Source organism: Onychostruthus taczanowskii, unplaced genomic scaffold (assembly GCF_017590055.1).
Source record: "Onychostruthus taczanowskii isolate IOZ18803 unplaced genomic scaffold, ASM1759005v1 scaffold35, whole genome shotgun sequence".
Taxonomy (NCBI): Eukaryota; Metazoa; Chordata; class Aves; order Passeriformes; family Passeridae; genus Onychostruthus; species Onychostruthus taczanowskii.
The window spans coordinates 4,573,239-4,592,173 of NW_024500905.1; the positions used below are offsets into that span (position 1 = coordinate 4,573,239).

An 18,935-nucleotide genomic window follows, 5' to 3' on the forward strand; every position below is an offset into this window, starting at 1 on the left:
AAAAAATTCACTATTGACAGATGATGTGAAAAATTCTGTTCTGCATATTGATGAAAAGCTAAATTCAAAATGAGCATTTTAACATCAGAATTATTTAGGTTGGGCAATAATTTAAGATCATTAAAGGCCCAACCATTAATCAAGCCCTGCCAAGTTCAGCACTAAACTGTGTTTCTAAGTGCTACATCTACATGTCTTTTATCACCTCCAGTGATGGTAAAGAGTAGTCTCTGGGTGAGTTCAGTCCAGAGAGACAGAACGTCTTTAATGTGAGAGATATAAACAGACAAATATAGAAATACATACCTTCTGCAGTCATAGTACATAACAATCCACCCTACCTGATTTTTACTTGAGGTACATACATGCACATAATGAAGCATAAAATAGGCTAAAACCAGCTGAAAATTACTTCTTCCAAGCAGAGTGACTGATGAACAGTCAATACAAAGCAGAGTAAATTTCAAACAAGGGAAAAAATGTATCAGACTTAAAAGTTTACAAAGAATACATTGTACTTTTATACTGAAAACAGCAATGAAATTCATACTAGAATCAGCATCTATACAAGGATGGTAGAATCAGAATCTATGCAAGGATCATCTCTTGCACTCAGCAATGGTGAGGCTGCATCTCCTGTTCAGTTTTGGGTCTGCCACAAGAAGAACACTGAGGTGCTGGAATGTGTCCAGAGAAGGATACGGATGCTGGTGAAGGATCTGGAGCACAAAAAGGATGCTGAGGGAAGGCCCTATCACTCTCTAAAACTACCTGAAAGAAGGGTATAGCTAGATGGGTGTTGAGCTCTTCTCCCAAGTAACAAGCAACAGAATGAGAGGAAATGGCTTCAAGTTGTACCAGAGGAGATTTAAATTGAACATTAGCAAAATTTCTTAATGTGTAAGAGCCTGAATGCGAGATGCGGGACTCCAGGTGGCTCTTCCAAATGCAGTTTATTACATCCAAGGTGTTACAGCAGTCCAGGGTCGTGGGCGACAGAGCCTGTGCCTACAGCTGTCAGCTGCATCTGCAGGCAGGCCTGGAGACCCCGAGTTTAGGTTACAAATGCATTACATACTTTTCTTTACTGAGCATCTTAATACAATAGAACCAATCTATACCTTAATTTTTATCTATAGCCTATCACAACTACTATAATTACCATATTCATGTTACTATTCTCCAGTCACTAAAAGTTAGTACATTACAGTTTAAGCTAGAAGTTGTTTTTCAGTTTTCTTGCAGTGGAAAATTCTGAGACCTTTTTTCTACTTGCAACATTTGCTGACTTGTTTGCCTGTGCTATCTTTCTGCTTGGTAAAAACATCTTGTTTGAGGTGGGTTTATCCTTTGCTCTAAGTAATAAAAAACCCTTTCTTACTAACATACCCTTTGGCTCCTTGGTTATCCATTGAGACTGGCTCAGCAATTCTTTTCTTCTATATCAAAATTTACTTCCATCTCTATTCCTTCCTCAGCTTCTACATTCAAAAATCTTTCTGTCAAGCATACATATTTGTGAGACTTTCTTGTCAAACTTTCATCCTTCCCAACATTAATGGAAAGCATTGTCCCTGGAACAGAATGCACAGGGATGTGTTTGGGTCACCATGCCAGAAAGTATTTAAAAGGAGGGTAGATGTGGCACTTGGAAACATGGTTTAGTGGTGGGCTTGGCAGTGCTAGATGAACAGTTGGACCCAATGATCCTAAAAGTCTTTTCCAACCTAGACAATTTGTTGATTCCTACACTGGTGAGAACTAACCAACTTACTTCAAACAAATGTCATTAAGTACAAACTGCTGAGTTTGACAGTCTTCTAAGGAAACTAAGAGACAGTGAGGACAGATGAAGTTGCTTAAGTAGTTCTCTTGGATCTTACTAGAGAAACCATATCATTGATGTCATATGGGCTCTCCTAGACAGATAACCAGTGCTGATTTTTTATAAGCCTTCCTCAAAGAAGAAGATCAGTAAGAAGGCTTAAAGACCATTCATTAAGCATGCAGCACTGGTGCAAGGAAATTCCTTGTAGAGATCTAGCCTGATGACTGAAATCCTTCCTTGTCTTGTGAAGGCAAGAGTGGTACTATGCTAATGGTACAATAACATTGCCCAGCCACTCTTTCATTTTCTCTTGATTGGATGTCTGAGAGATGTTGAAAAAACCTGACACAGCTCAACAAAAACCAAATGAAAACATAACATGGATAAGGCTGCTGCTGTGTCTGCTAGTACATGTTCAGAAGAGCCAACATCATTACCAAGAATTCCTTCCAGGAAGTAATAAGGGCAGCAGTGGGTGTTTTATGAAAACTTGGTAATTTAGTGTTTGGCCCTAAAAATTGGAAACTGACAAAACAATACTATTTCTTTTTTTTAAAAGGAAATAATTCTCCCAGGCTTCCCAGTTCCCATCTATACCACATCTTTCTCAAAGTCCTGCATTTGGTAAAGGACATGATCATGGTTTATTAAATATGGAATAGATTGTCTCCTATGGCAGTAGCACGAGTCATGGATTTCACTCAGGTCCATTTTAACCTCCTGTTTCCATGGCTATGGACAGAATGGTATTTTTGAGTAATGTATAAGAAAGTGCCTTGAACAATTAAAGTAGGCACAACCTTGCAAATACTGTTGGCCTTAGAAATCACTGAGGATTTGGGTGGCATAGGTGGCTCTTTGTGAACTGATCTAGAAAAACACAACCTTGCTGTGAAGACCATCCAGCCATGATAAATGTGGCTGATAAAAAAATTAACACAAGCAGGTATGGTTGATAAGTATAAGGACTTTTTCTTTGGCTTATTAGTTGTCTATCAGCTCTGCACTGAGACATGCTCCAGCCACACCAGGTGAGGTCCAGTGAAGAGAAAGCCATGAAAAAACACCCTAGAGAAAGGAGGGGGCAGCAGGGCTCCTTCTTTTAGCATAAGCCTGCAACTAGATTGGAGTAAATGTAACACAAGACTGCATAAGGACTGGCTTGCAGGAAAGGACATTCTCGGGATTAGTTTATTGGCTCTCTCATTTATTGCTTTTTTAGGCAGCTGTACTGTAGGAGACTGCATGGCGTGAAAGTTCAGAGATGGAATAATAAGATTCAATAGCATGATTATGCATTTTATGTGTGAGGCACCCTTGACTGTGGAAAAACTTAAAGCATGTCCTCCATAAAGCTTGGGAGGTTACTCATAACACTAGCACAAGTAGGTAAATGAAGAGATGTGACATTCCTAATTGTTTCTTTTATCTTCCATGTGATAGAGACAAAGTTCTATTTTAAAGACTTACCAAAAAATAGGTCTTTCATCTGGAGTGTAAAATTCATATGTTCCCTGACCTTGTGTGTCACATGGTAATGAAACAACGTAAATCAGAAATGTTAAAAGTTGAAGTTTGTTAATATTACTGCTGAAGCTCCAGTCTCTTTCCTAGTTAAACTGACAGGTCCGTAGTCCAAATATATATATTTACAGATTACAACGACATAAAGACAAAAAAATTAATGGACAGCAATGAGAAACAAATGTAAATGCAAGTTTCTGATGACTATTTGGAAATTACAAAAAGAAACCACAAAAAAAAAATTGCATGCCATCACAAAAATTACTCATATTTTAAAGGGGAAATAGACTTTCTTTTTATTGTACTCCCATCTTACTCCTAAGGAAATACTTCAGTAATTTACATTTTGTAATTTACATTTTTGGCAAAAATGTAGTAAGAAGCACATATTTTTCATTTTCTTATCTATGTTTCGTTCTCACTTCTTTTTAGCTGTCTGGGCTGATTCAGTGACCAAGATTCAGAAATCTATCTTCCCTGGTTGAGGAAGACATCATATACTGATATTTTGAGGTCAATAAACAAAAGAAGATGGACTCCTACTGGCTTCTGCATTTTTTCCCACTGTTGTCAGCCACTTGAGAAAAACTGTCTGAATTAGATGTAGGCCAGAGGTAGCAAGAGTTCATAAGGCAACACAAAGATTTTGGGGGACTGAGTTAAGACCAGTCTAATCTCAGTACACAATAGGTCAGGTTTTCACCTGTTTTCTTCAGGTGTCCACTGGCCTTGGAATTATTAAAATTAAAAAATAACTCCTCTCTTTCTCCCTCTCCTCCCATAAAATCCACAAGAGTCTCAAAGAGATTCTGAAAACAGAGACATTTCCTTATAGCTCATTTTAAAAAGAGAAATACAACTTGTTAACTCAAGACTATGCCAGAGCATACTGTGCACTTGAGATAATCACAGATAAGTCTCATATTGCAGTTTTTTCCCATTGTAAAACTATTTTGAAGGCAATTGGAAACTGGAAACTAGTTCACATTAATTTATGTATACTACTGCTCTCCAAAACTTACCCCTCAAAAAACCCCTACTCTTTCTCCATCAGATGATATAAAGGAAGACAGTCTTGAAGATAGAAGGTGAAATCCTGGTTCCATTGTATTCATTTGCTAAATATGAATTTGCTTCAACAGAGCCAGGATCTCCCCCCAAAAGATTTAGCTATAGTAAGCAGTGGAATGTCTAAGTGGCAGAGTAGAAAAACAGGTTAAGTTTCGATCCCCACTTTGCACCCTCAAGCCAAGGACCAATGTAACACTTGACATGAGACTGTTGACTTGGCTGTGTCTGTAACCATCAGATTTTCAAAAGATTCACATTATTACCAGTTCCTGTAGGTAATCCTTCTGACAGAGGAATCAAACATTACAGAGATGAGGTGCTTCTTTCATATTACAGACAGTCTCTTGAGGACAACTGTCACTACCACATCTGGTGATTCCAGAGCTACATCAATTGTATTTTTCTTCAACCTATTACTGGCACAATATTCTGTACTATTAGTGCTATCCTGACCATCCTACTTCATGCTCTTGTAAAGGTACCTCTTTAAGTGTGAGGGACTAAATTAGGGTGAACTGAGGGAAAAAAAAAAAGAAAAAAATTAAATTCTTCATCAGAATGAACACAAGCAGCCAGAAATAAGAAAAAGCACATAAACAACAACTGAATCTGTGGAGAACAATGCAGTGATTGAGGGAATTCAATCAGCACTTGATGCTTCTAGCATCAAGCTTAGGGCCATAATTCCCACAGTACTTCTAAAGTGTATTTTTAAACCAGTTGTCTATGTGTGCTAATTGGGATGAATGGAAATTCAGTAAGTAATGAAATTTTACTCAGTTTTGTTCTCTTAACTGCTTGAATTCTAAGAAAAATGCATCTACTTTTTTTTTTCATTATCAGCTAAAATGCTGTATGTAAAATTCAGCATTGCCACCTGGTATCTCTTAAATCTACCTGTAAGTAATTCTAACAGTCAAACCTCAGTATTGGTTGACACAGTGAAAGATTGTTACAATTACTTGGCAGAGTGGCATATAGAAAAAAAAAATGAAATTAGGTTTTTTTTTCCTGTCATACTTCCTCTTTTACCTGAATGTCATCTTCCTATCTTGATTATCCTAAGTTTTTATATTTGCTGTGAGATTAATTTTACTACAGCTTTTTTACAATGTTTACATTATTTACATTGCTTCTCTTGTATTCCTTAAAAGGTGGAATGACTTCACCATTCTGTGATTCTATGAAATGACCTTATACAATTATGTATTAAATATATACAAGATAGTACATAACCTAAGAGACAGAAATCTCAAAACTATATTTAGCATACTCACTTGAATAAAGGAGTTCCACAAACAACACATTTGTATATTCCTTGAGCTTTATGGTGTGTGTACTCCCCCTCAAAGGCACTGGGAAAACAACAACACTATATTTTAAAATTAAATAAAGGAATTCGGTTTTTTTTAATTTTTAAAGTAGCTGAGTGTTTAGAAAAATGTTATAGAAGAAACCCACGATTTCTAAGTTGGCAGCTGTTTTTTGTTAAAGGTAGCAAATAAAGCAGGCAGAGGAAAAGGGGAATGTCCTCGTTAGTGTGCCTCGGATGTTACGCATCATGCAAAAGGGAGCAAATTGTGCCACAGTTCAAAGTTTGGTTCAAACAAAACCAAAAAGGATAAAACAGAAGTCTTCCCCTATCTGGCAAGTGAAATGTCAAGTTTTTGTAAACACGGATTGTTTGGCACGTAGCTCAACCTGCCGCACCTCGCTGTGTCCACATCTGGGCCGCGTGCAGGGCTCGGCGGCTGCAGTGGAGCGAGGTGTGAGGCCGCCCGGGCGCTGAAGAGCCGTGGGGCTGGGTCAGGCCAGCACCGGCTGCCCGTGCGGCAGAGACATTGTAGCTGAAAATGAAATAATTGGTCCAGGATTTCAAGCTGTGCGTGCCTTATATTTTCAGTTGAAAAGCAATATTCCAGCTTTAAGGGAATATTTTTCTAAGTTAACAATCTAAAAGGCTAGGAGGTCATTCACCTAATACGAATCAGCTGCGCTAGCCCAACAAAAAGCCTATGTGCTCAGCAGCTTGTTTTTATTATCCTTTCACCCTTTTTATGAGGTCCAATTTTTTTTATAAACAGGATTTTTAAGAATGACCTAATCTCCGATTGTTTGTGTGCATTAAATCACGTTGTTGGTCCTGTACACAAGAGCGTGGAGGGCTGGGGGGAAGGCAGGACTGGTCTCCCAGCAAAGGCAACTGTCCCCATGCCCTGCCAGGGCTGTGGCAGGATGGAGAGGGCTGGGGCGGAGAGGGGGACTGTCCCCACCAGCCTCTCTGGCACGTTCAGCCACCAAATTCAGCGCTGTCAGGAAGAGGTTTGCCTATTAACCAGGACCCCACGTGCAGTGGGGAGTCCTTTCAGCTCATGAATGAAAACAAGCAGTTACATCATTAGTACGTTTAGAGCAGAGGTAAAGCCAGGGCCTTACGCCAAGCTCAGTGGTATAAATTAGACAACAAAAAATGGCTGGGTCTTGGCAAGTTACCTTTGGCTGGAATCAGCTGAGAGAGAGAGACTTTATTCACTAAAAACAATCTTGGAAGTCTGTCCTTTTTTTTCCCCTCCAGGACTTGAGGCTGGGTTCCAGTGACTAAAGCCATGTGAGGGCAGTTATTGAAAATTTTTGACATTCCAACCACAAATGAGCCAATAAATACCTTCTCCACATGTGCTTCAAAAAGAAATTGGAGTGGGTGGAAAAGAACTAAATTATGCTACCTTCTTTCTGCAGCCAAAATGTCTATGCTTACAATGGCCACCTTCAAAACTCCAGCCTCCTGGCACAGGGCCATTTCCCTCGTGGTTCTGCTTACTGCGATGCCTTCCAAAAAAAGTGTACCTAAACCACTATTACTTCCACACGTTTTGTAGTAAACTAAAAACAGACTCTAAATATGAGCCTGGTGACTTTATAAGACATGCAGTGTTCATTAAAAGAAAAAGTCACACAAGACCCTTGGCCCTGGCCCCCTGTTGCAGATGCTTGTCTTTGCAGTAGTGTTAATTTGTAGGGGTTAGTAAACAAGTGCAGAAATCCTGGAAGAAGAAAACAACCAACAAAACTTGGTAGGGAAGGTGAGGAAACAGCAGTAAGAGGAGGGGTGGAAAAGAAAGATGCCTGTGTTTTTAGATCTGAGTTTCCTTCATCCTGCCTTACCTTTCAGTCCCCTTCTCCTGAGTGACATGGTACTGCAGGGGTGTCAGCCGCTTCCTCAGCTCCTCCTGGGAAAAGACCACCTTACAGTCCTTTTTATCCCTACATGACCCTGCAAAAGGAGAGGATATGGGAGAAGGAGCCTTTTTAGCTTAAATCCTGAATAATTGCGTTGGCAGACAGCCACAGTATAGCGTCTGCATTCACTTGTCAATGACCAGGCTGATCCCTAATGCACAAAGAATGGCTCAGCTGAACTACAGCTGATTATTTATTCAAATATAAGTATAGAAAAGAATTTTTATAGAGAGCCAGGTGATTCCACTGGAGCAGTGACAATGTGCTACAGCCAAAGCCCTTTGGTGTGTTATACACTAAACTGTTGCACACACAATCATTCACAAGAAAGTACCGTTTTTTGACCAGTAAAAAAGATCTGCAAAAATCCCAACTACAGTTGAAACATTCTTTACAAGACATCTATATTGGAGACTTATGGTAATGGGCATATGATGTTTAGCCACAACATCTGGCAATTTCAATACCCTTAAAAGTAGCTGAAAAACAATTCTAACCTTCAGAATTACGGTAAGGTTGCTTTAATTTCTAGTTGCATCCTCATCCTTTATAACAGTAGCTTTTTTCTTTTTTCACTGTTGAAGCACTAGAATAGGAGTCCTAAGGAGTAAGTAATTTCTTTATGCACTAAGTTGTACAAGGTTCGACAATAAACTTGTTGTAAAATTTGTTGCAAAGGAGGGTTGCTGTTGAAATTACCCTCCTCTGAAAATCTAATCTTAACACTTTGCTTAGTTCACACAGAAAATCCAAGGCGTACATAAAGATTACTGTAAAAAACTTGACATTTGTTTAGGCAAAAATCCACATTGGGAAAGCAAAAAACAATAATAAGGCTACTTTTGGGAATGAAAATTCCCAAAGTAATAACATAAATTGCAAAAATATTCAGGTAACTTTGATAAGCATTGGCAAAAATTAGCTGACAAAATACAGCAGGGAAAAAGCACTCTAATTATGACAGTAATTAAAATATGGTACAATAAGAAATAAACACTCCCAACAAAAATATTTTTTGCTAGAAATGTATATACTCTCATAAAAAGACCAATTGTGTTCCCAAAGTAGAGGTAACAGAGCTACCCATCTGTATGTCATTTAGTACAGGAGGGGCAATGGCAGGTTTAAATTACATGGTATTGGATTGCAATTTCCTAACATTGGATGCCTTTCTGCTTTTTTACCTTGAGTCATTACTAAGGAGCGTTCATAAAAAGTAGCTTAGAGCACAGATGCTTGCAAATCATTTAAGAAAAGATGTTTCTTTCTTCCTCCCCCTCTTCTTTTCTCAATTTTTTTAATGTGTGGGGGTGGGTGAATAGGGGAGAGTGAAAAAGAATAATGCTGTTGGTCACTACCGACTAACCCTAGGAAGTATTTTCAGGAAGAAAAAAGTAAAATTGAAAACATCTGATTGAAGTAAATAGTGCAAACATAAAAAGCTTTACTAGTGAAAGAAAAGTATTGAAAAGAGACTTTATTTCGTAGATTAGAAATTACTTTTGATCTAAACATTCTTAAAAACAGATTGTTTTCCACTCTGACCCATCTCATTAGCTGTGCTGCAGAATCTTGGTTTTAATGGCAAGCTTTGAAAGAGCGCTGCTGTATGCCTTTGTTAGCTTCAATCTTATTTGGGAGAGGGATAAAGATTTCATTCCAGGTCTCTTTGTTTGTCTTTCAAGAACCACTAAAGCAGTATTCACACAAATTTTGCAGGAATGTGCCCTGTGCCATAGCTTACAAATTATTTGGTTTTGGTGCACTTAAAGGTCACCTTCCAAATTAGCAAAATTTTCCTACATCCTGGCTTTTCAACCTTAAATGTAAATATTGTTTCCTAACTGTAAGTGAGGTTTGTTCTTTATAACATTTGGTTGCTTATTTAAGGATGTCAAACTTTGGAGGTTTTTATTCTCCAAACGTGCAGGACTCTAGGACTAATAAGTCTTTCAAAGTATAGCTAACAGGGAAAGGAAGCATATGCATTATATAAATAGCTATTGTTATCTTGCATTACGCAGCTCAGAAAGAAACTGTTTGAGAAACAATCTTTTATCTACAATTTCAGTTTTAAAAAGTAGTCTAGAGAGCAACAAAGAATCTTACAAATCAACATCACTTCAATTTTTAAAATATCTACCATAATTTAAAAAAAAATTCTATTTGCTACTTAACTGCTGCTGCTACAAAAAGGCAAACTAAGCATAACTTCACTTTGAACAAAGTGAAAGTACTGAGTGTTTTGTAAAATGGTCAGTATGCCCCCTTTACGTTCCTTAAATAATTTTTCATCTTGTTTACAAATTTAATGTTCTCCAATCCATGGGTTCACTACATGCATAAAAAAAATTTCTAGATGCCACATCATCCACAACAATGATCAGTAGTAGGAAGCATGTTAAAAATCTTTTGTATGCCTTGTTTCAATAATTAACCATATGTTTTGTAATACAATTATTTATGTCTGCAGGAGAATTTTGCCAAACTACACTGGGGTAAAATGCAACTGACCCCAATAAAGGATTCTTCATGTTTGTAATTTGAGTATTGATCAACAAAAAGTTGCACTATAAATTATAAAGGAAATCTCTTGGTCCAGCCTTCAGCATTCAAGAATGGCCCTATTCAATTAATTGTACTTACTATTTAACTGCTGGCAACAAACAGATAGCTCAGTAAATGGATCACACTATTTCCCTATTGCCATAGAGGCAAGGAGGTAAAGTAAGACTCATCCCTGACTGCAGAGGATATAAGGGTATTTTATCTGAAATGGGGATAGCCTACAAGCTTTTATAAAAATGGAATTAATCCCAGAATCTACTAGATGAGATTCTAGGATTCAGTTAGGAAAAAAATTACATGCAAGAGGGACAAAAGTGCATAATTTTTGGTAAGAGTGTTTGCTTCTGGTTTTGCAGCTGTTCCTTTATGACATGAGATGACTGTCACATTCAAGGTAACTGTTTGTATCCTGGGAAGGGACAACATAAAGCTACACAAAGATGCCAAATATAAGAAAAACTGCCACTAGTAATGGAGCTGTTATCGAGCTAATTATTAAACTAGAGAGTAAATGGGCAGGCTGACCACCTTCCTCTGTCTGTTTCTCCATAGATAGGATGAGGTTTGGGCTCTGGAAAGGGTCCATACAGGCAACAAAATGCTTCTGCAGCTCAGCCATAAAGGCAGGCTCAGAGTTCACTGGCAAATCATAGCGTTTGAGGCAAAAGAGAGAAAAGGTCATCAGTTCTACAAACAGCATTATATCAGTGTGGTTACTGATTAAATGTGAGGCTAAATTAAATGCAGTATGAGAGTAAGAGAACCTGGATTCATAGGATCTATATTAGCACTCTTGTTCCTTGGAGATGGTGCTCTCAGCAATGACTTTTAGAAAAGCCCAGGACAGCTATGCTCTGAGCTCCAGTTAGATGCATCTGTTAAGAGGTGAACTGCCTGCAAAGGCAGACGAAATCCCCTTTGATCCACTGCAGGATAGGAGGCCAGATTAAATCTCTCTAATCAGCACCCAAAGTGCCTTCTTTGGGGTTGGCACTCCTAAGAAGAGCAGTGTGCAGGCAGCTCCTTCAGCCCTCTGGCAGCAGCTGTATCAGTGCTAAAGGCACTTATGATCCTGGAGCAGGATGGAAGGCTTTGTGAGGAAAAGTCCAGCCTCACAAATCTTTATGAAAAAAAAAAGCTGAGAGGGTAAAACAGACATCAACAGAAACCCTTCTTGGAGACTTCACAGTATTCTTGTGTTTAGGAATGGTTGGGTTTTTTTCTGAAAAGCAAGGCAGTTTATGCTGCCATTTAGTATTCACCTGCAGATTATGGGCATTTCAGGGTACAGCTCTGAAGTCTGCTGTACAAATTAAGTGAACAGAAATATTTTCTGGGTGTTGACCTGACAATGAAGACATTAAGCATTTCACCTCACATATAAGTTCCAACTGACTTTTCAAACCTGTGGTTCATAACATTCCTTCCTTATAAGCAATCACAAGAAAACCAGCAACAAGATATATTCAGAGAGATGGACACAAGTTAGCAGACCATTACTCCTCAACTCAGTCCCTCACCTGTCCCAACACACCAGAGGTTGGTGATTAGTGTCTGACATGCCCTGAAATATGGTGGCATTTTGTCTGATAGGTTTCCTATATCAAACATACTTTTGAACCATTGTAACAATTTTCTCTTGCGTTTTGTTGCTTCCCATCACTGAAATTAACTCAATATGGAAGACACAACATACATTTTCCCTCTTCTATCTATGCTTATATTCCACTAGCATTAATGGACATTATGGCCAAGCACTGAGCACATACCACTCAGACTTCCTGAACTAAATACAGCAAGATCAAATATTCCAGCAGAGCACAGCCATATGATAAATTGGGCTTCTAGTTTTCATTACTATTTCTTTTACTATAACCAAGCAGATTTTTAGGGGCCTTACAGTACCTTTTATTTTTCATATCCCACCCCAGCCCCAATCCTGCAATGTGACCTGTGTAGGCAGACGGTTGAGAATATGCATAGCTACTTAAGGGTCTATGACTGTACATGAGATTATAGAATCTGGCTATAAGTATACATCTTTTAGCTTCCCTAAGTCTGTCCCATTATAAGCAAGTCAGACCTTGGTAGATTGATGGTAAATTACCTCAAACTGATATTAAGAGGAATTCCACAAAGTTAAAAAATAATTGCATATATTTATTTAAATAAATATCCTTACATATGCTATTGCTAACACTTAGTATTTTTAAAAGTGGAATCTCTCATTTCTTCTTACTTCAGATTTCATTTCACAGTTTATGCCTCTTGTTGCCAGTTTTGCCTCACAGTCTGATTAAGAAAAGGCAAACTCATAACTCTCTCTCACATATTTTAATTTCTATTTAATTTCTTCTCTGCAGCCTCTAGTCTTCAGCCTCGGGAGGAGGCTGCAGTGATCTCTCACTGCAAACAAGCCAGGAAATGCTACCTAGTTTAAAAAAGAACAACTCTTGAGAACGGTTACATTGCAAACAGTTCTGTTGGCTTGTATTTGGAAAACACAGTTTTATAAAATCTGTATTTGACATGATAGTTCTTTTTATAATCCCCTCATGAGCCATTTCAAATTAACTTAGCCTGCTGGTGACTAGGATAAATGTTGCAAAAGAAACTTAAACTTCAGTTTCAGAACTGCCTCTGAAGTGTTTGGAGGGCAGCTTTAGTAAAATTCAAACTTCATCATTAAAAAAATCCTGTAAATGTTTTACGCATTGAAAAACAGATCTGTGCTTCCTTTGCTTTCTTGCTGTAGGTAGCTAACTCCCACCTGCTGTTGAAATACCATTTCCAGTTTCATGCAAGCATTAGAAGTAATGGAGCGAAGACCATTTCTACTATATTGTGCGTTGAAAATCCAGAAGCCAGGTACCAGAACAGCAGTTTGAATTTTGGGTCAAATTCCAGGTTCTATCTAAAAAGAACACCACCCAAAAACTAATTGTCTTTAAAAAAAATTATTTGCTTAACACCAGGAGGGTCAGATGGTCACAAGGGAAGGGCAAGCCCCTTCTCTGCAAATTTGCAAACTTCCCATACAATCAAGTAACAGAGCTGTCACTTTTTTTTTTTCTTTCTTTTCTTTTCTCTTTTCTTTTCTTTTCTTTTCTTTTCTTTTCTTTTCTTTTCTTTTCTTTTCTTTTCTTTTCTTTTCTTTTCTTTTCTTTTCTTTTCTTTTCTTTTCTTTTCTTTTCTTTTCTTTTCTTTTCTTTTCTTTTCTTTTCTTTTCTTTTCTTTTCTTTTCTTTTCTTTTCTTTTCTTTTCTTTTCTTTTCTTTTCTTTTCTTTTCTTTTCTTTTCTTTTCTTTTCTTTTCTTTTCTTTTCTTTTCTTTTCTTTTCTTTTCTTTTCTTTTCTTTTCTTTTCTTTTCTTTTCTTTTCTTTTCTTTTCTTTTCTTTTCTTTTCTTTTCTTTTCTTTTCTTTTCTTTTCTTTTCTTTTCTTTTCTTTTCTTTTCTTTTCTTTTCTTTTCTTTTCTTTTCTTTTCTTTTCTTTTCTTTTCTTTTCTTTTCTTTTCTTTTCTTTTCTTTTCTTTTCTTTTCTTTTCTTTTCTTTTCTTTTCTTTTCTTTTCTTTTCTTTTCTTTTCTTTTCTTTTCTTTTCTTTTCTTTTCTTTTCTTTTCTTTTCTTTTCTTTTCTTTTCTTTTCTTTTCTTTTCTTTTCTTTTCTTTTCTTTTCTTTTCTTTTCTTTTCTTTTCTTTTCTTTTCTTTTCTTTTCTTTTCTTTTCTTTTCTTTTCTTTTCTTTTCTTTTCTTTTCTTTTCTTTTCTTTTCTTTTCTTTTCTTTTCTTTTCTTTTCTTTTCTTTTCTTTTCTTTTCTTTTCTTTTCTTTTCTTTTCTTTTCTTTTCTTTTCTTTTCTTTTCTTTTCTTTTCTTTTCTTTTCTTTTCTTTTCTTTTCTTTTCTTTTCTTTTCTTTTCTTTTCTTTTCTTTTCTTTTCTTTTCTTTTCTTTTCTTTTCTTTTCTTTTCTTTTCTTTTCTTTTCTTTTCTTTTCTTTTCTTTTCTTTTCTTTTCTTTTCTTTTCTTTTCTTTTCTTTTCTTTTCTTTTCTTTTCTTTTCTTTTCTTTTCTTTTCTTTTCTTTTCTTTTCTTTTCTTTTCTTTTCTTTTCTTTTCTTTTCTTTTCTTTTCTTTTCTTTTCTTTTCTTTTCTTTTCTTTTCTTTTCTTTTCTTTTCTTTTCTTTTCTTTTCTTTTCTTTTCTTTTCTTTTCTTTTCTTTTCTTTTCTTTTCTTTTCTTTTCTTTTCTTTTCTTTTCTTTTCTTTTCTTTTCTTTTCTTTTCTTTTCTTTTCTTTTCTTTTCTTTTCTTTTCTTTTCTTTTCTTTTCTTTTCTTTTCTTTTCTTTTCTTTTCTTTTCTTTTCTTTTCTTTTCTTTTCTTTTCCCCAACCTGGTCATCAGCACAGCTCTTGTTTAATAAAAAAAAAAATAAATTAAAAAATCTCCAAACTGCCAGCTAATGCATCTCTATGCACTTGTTTTCTCTCCACAGAAAGTGGTACTAGGATCCCAGCAGGCAGGCCCATTTAGGTAGCATCTGTTGTTTCCACAGGTCTGCAAACCTGCTTGCAGCAAGTTACACTAAGGCAGCCATGCAAGCCAAAGAGACATTCCCTGGAAAAGAAATCTGAAGCTGCCTCTCCTCCCTGTGAATGTGAAAAGCATTTAACAAAAGACTGAAGTGTTTTGCATAGTGGGAAAGGGGAAAGAAAATCAGCTCCTTTTGTCCTCTCCAGGCATGTCTAAGTTACTTCTATGTCTGACATCAAGGAAATAAATGTTACTACCAGACACGATCTTGGTCCCACAACCTTTCCAAATTATAACGACTGAGAGGAATCCACCACCACCCTGCATTAGCTGGTGGCGATGAAGGCAGCTTCCTCTGGAGCTTTTTGAGCTGTCATCTTCACTAGTGTTGAAGCAACAACAGCATGTGGCTGCTCAGCAGAGGTTGGTGAATAAGAACCTTCAGTTAAGTGGAGCAAAAGCTCATTATGTTATAAACTGCCACATTTGCTATCGTTTCTGCTGAGATGGCCAAAGACAGAGTGCACAGGGCAGCTGACCTATTTGCCTTTCTCTTGGATGCAAACCAACAAGACAAGATCAAGATCTCTTGGTACAGCAGTGGAGGGGGGAATATTTATAATGATAGATTTCTCTTCCTCTCCCCTCAACAGATAAAGACACTTTTGTTTTGCTGATATTATGCCTAGCACCTTTCACAGGCACTCCATTTGTTTAAATTAAAAACAAGAAAGACAGAGACACTGAACACTCTTTATCTGGTCAGTAGATTTCTGACAGAATCAATAAAAGGGTGCCCAACATATGGAAAAGCATTTTATTAACAGTAGGATCAAGGTGAATTTAGTAAGAGTGTTTTATGCTACCTTTTGCATTTAAAGTATTTCAGTAAGTCATCAAAATAAGTTTATTCACACAGCTTTAATAAAGGTTTAACCCTGCAGCAGAAACAATTAAAAAGTCAGCGTTTTCCAGCGGTAGTGTGTAGCTTATTTTGGCATTCAGGTTGTTGCTAAATCTTCCTGCTGCTTCCTCCACAATAGTGATGTGTGGCCTGTGAAATGAGCACTGGATTTCAAGACTCAAGGTGCTGCAATCTGTACTTGGGATGGGGGTGGAAGAAAGGAGAGAGCTGGGGTAAAGTCTTTCCTCTCCTCCAGTTCTCCATAACAGCCCAGATCTAACTCCCTGAAAAACTTGATCTGTCTCCAGCTGTGGAGGATAAGGAACACTTCTGTGAAAGCACTGCCTGCTCTGTGGCCTTTCATCCCACTTCTCCAAGCACTGAAGGACATACCTAACATGAGGACAGGAAGTGCTGGGACACTGCTCCAGTTCATGCTCTGCTATGACCAGCACAGAAAACACTGTAGCCCACTCCCCTCTCAATCTGCTTCAGGACTAAAGGTAGAGGAACGGTCAAAAAGGGTTGTAACTGCCAACTTCATCCCCTAATGGGCCTTCTGTATTTCCTTATGTTTAGTTAAAATTCAGCCATGCCCTATGGGTCGAGAAGATGGGGTCAAGTCCCGTTAAAGGGCTTTAAGAAGATTTGGTCAAACTTTTCCCTGCTCTGCTCTTCTTGGGACTCCCTGACGAGGGCCAGAGCATTGATGGGGAAGTTCTTACCCACAATGCACAAAGCTGCCAGCACCAGACCTGGGTTGCCAGCACCTCCCGTCCCACAACCTCTTCTCCAGATAGAGGGCACCTTTGTACCCTATCCATGCATCCCTACCCAACACAGGTTCTTTTGAAGGAAATCACAGACTGTGATACATATTTAGCTTATAACTAAGAACAGTTTCCCCTTAGCATTCTCTGGGACACAACTCATCTCTACTCATTTACCCCTAGACCATGATCTGTGCTGCAGCAACCTATGGTTAACCTAGTAGCTAAGGTATGGTAATGTTTGAGCCTCTAGTGCCTGATTCCCAGTCCACACTCTAGACCATTCAAGGTTCCATCAAATTCCAAGCTCATAAATTCCCTAAGTGATCATCCCCTCCACTGTTTCCCAACACACTCTTACTGACTTTAGGGCTCACATTCACTTCTTGCATGTTTTCTTGCTTGTCCTCCCTCAGCTCAGCGATACAGAAAATCTCATTTCTTTCTGTGTGCTGTCATCTCTCCTTTACATCACATACTTCTCAGAGAAAAGACAAAGCCAGGAGTTTCTTTTAATTGAAGGGGAAAAAGTGAAGGCAGTCCTTAAAGGACTTCTTAGTCCTCCACTCCAATAACTAAAAAAAGAAACTTTTCATGAGGAACTTTAAAACCCAGAAACACCCTGCTGAAAATTCATCTTTTCCATACCCAACTAAGCAGAAAACACACTAAACCTCAGTTGCAGAAGGCTCAGGAATGGAACACAGGAAATTTATGAACTCCCAGAATTAAAACATTCCAGCAAGAAGGTGGAAATGGTTTGCGGTGGATCCTTTATGAGAGCAGGAAGGGAATGAAAACAACCGTAAAAGATCCATCAAGGTACACATTAAGCGACTGTCTTTGTGCGTGATCTAGGAGCACGAGAAATGTCTCATCATCCCAGTGCTTCTCAGTGCAAGAATCACCGAGGAGCCTCCACCCAGGTGGACCAGGGACAAGCACCATCTGTCTCCTGAGCAGATGAGGAAGAGTACAAAACTCCACCAGAACAAAAACTTAAAAAGAGCAAAAAAAAAAAAAAAAAAAAAAAACCAAAAAACTCTTGGGAACGTAACAGAAGGCTTCTTGTCTTCTTTATGATCCCAAGTTTGGCAAGTATCAGGCATTTTTAAGAATATTACACCCAAAGAGATATCTACTAATAAATTTCATCTTAAAATGCATAAGTAAGGCATTATAGACTGAATATTATTGTACAAAAGGAATATTTGTAAATACAGTGCAACATCAAATATACTCCCATTAAGATAGCTAGATGTAATTTTTAAAACTCATTTTAAAGCCATGCCAAAAATATGATCATGTTATGCTCTATCATGATAATGTGGTGTTCTACTATCATATGACTAAAAGGCAAACATACACACAGACATTTATATAATAATGATACATGAATGGTTTCACATGCTATTTACTATTGTGATCACATAATGAATATTTTCCACTCTTTTCAAGAGTCTTCCTCATAACTGCTGGGAGGCAGTAAACTAGGTATTTGTAAGACTGTGTTCTAAATTTAAAAATCTGTTTTTCATCCAAATTGATATTTGCATTTTTTAAAATTTAGCATTAAAATTTTAAATGAATTTTTTTTTGCCCCCCAGCCAGTTCTGAGGAACAAATACATTTATCTGAGACCTTGTATAGCATACTTAAACCCAGAGAAAAATTTTATGTTCAAGATATAAACCCCAGAAAATATGAATTTGTAATGAAAACATTGACAGGCATTTAACCATAGTTGTATGGATGGTTTATGCTATATAATATCAGTCTTACTTTTCTTTTCTTTTGGACCATGTGAACAGACTTCTGGAGTAGTACATCTCTGGTGATACACATTACGGAAAACTATGGGGAAGTTATAATATACATTACAGAAATTATATCTCTGAACAGAGAAACAGACAATGTGAAATGTTTAGTCATACTCAAGTCACACAAAGTTTGACAGCAGCTACCAAAATTGAACCCACAAGACTAAGGCCTTTACTAGACTTTTGGTTGCTAAAGCTATATCTGGCAATCAGTATGCACACAGATATTTCATTGACATAAGCAGTTTGAGAGTTCAGAGGAACAAATGCATACAAATAATTCATGTATGCAAATGTTTTCAAGATCTGCTCCTAAAAGTAATTCTTTATGTTAACAGATTACTGCTAAAAATCCAATTGTGAGACCCAGTAATTTTCTGTTCACTATTAATTTCAATTTTATGAAAAGACATTATGTTAGAACTTAGAATTAACAAAGATTTAATAAAAGAATGAGAAACAATACTATAGATATTTACTTAATAAAGACTTACACCATATGCCCAACACCATCTTTATACAGATGCATTGTAGTTTAACCTAATGCTAGAAAAGTATGCTTTCCTACTAGTAGTTATTTTAGTAATTAAACACTACACAACACTTTATTATATGGAAAAAAACCCCAACCCTAAGTCTACCTCTATAATTTTTTCATCACTACTTTTACTTAATTTTACAAGCACCATA

General features: G+C 37.1%; 1 protein-coding gene across 4 annotated transcripts in view; it reads right to left on the bottom strand.

Moving 5' to 3' along the window:
* MSRB3 (methionine sulfoxide reductase B3) overlaps window positions 1-18,935 on the bottom strand; it is an 83,068-nt gene that overhangs the window by 39,845 nt on the left and 24,288 nt on the right. For 2 of the 4 annotated variants that reach the window (XM_041411286.1, XM_041411289.1), the window contains exons 3-5: window positions 18,208-18,279; window positions 7,589-7,697; window positions 5,701-5,778 (exon numbers count right to left, since the gene is read on the bottom strand). In XM_041411286.1, the coding sequence (XP_041267220.1) occupies window positions 5,701-5,778; window positions 7,589-7,697; window positions 18,208-18,279 (259 nt within the window). The remainder of the gene's footprint in view (window positions 1-5,700; window positions 5,779-7,588; window positions 7,698-18,207; window positions 18,280-18,935) is intronic. The other 2 variants (XM_041411288.1, XM_041411287.1) reach the window with 1 other exon arrangement.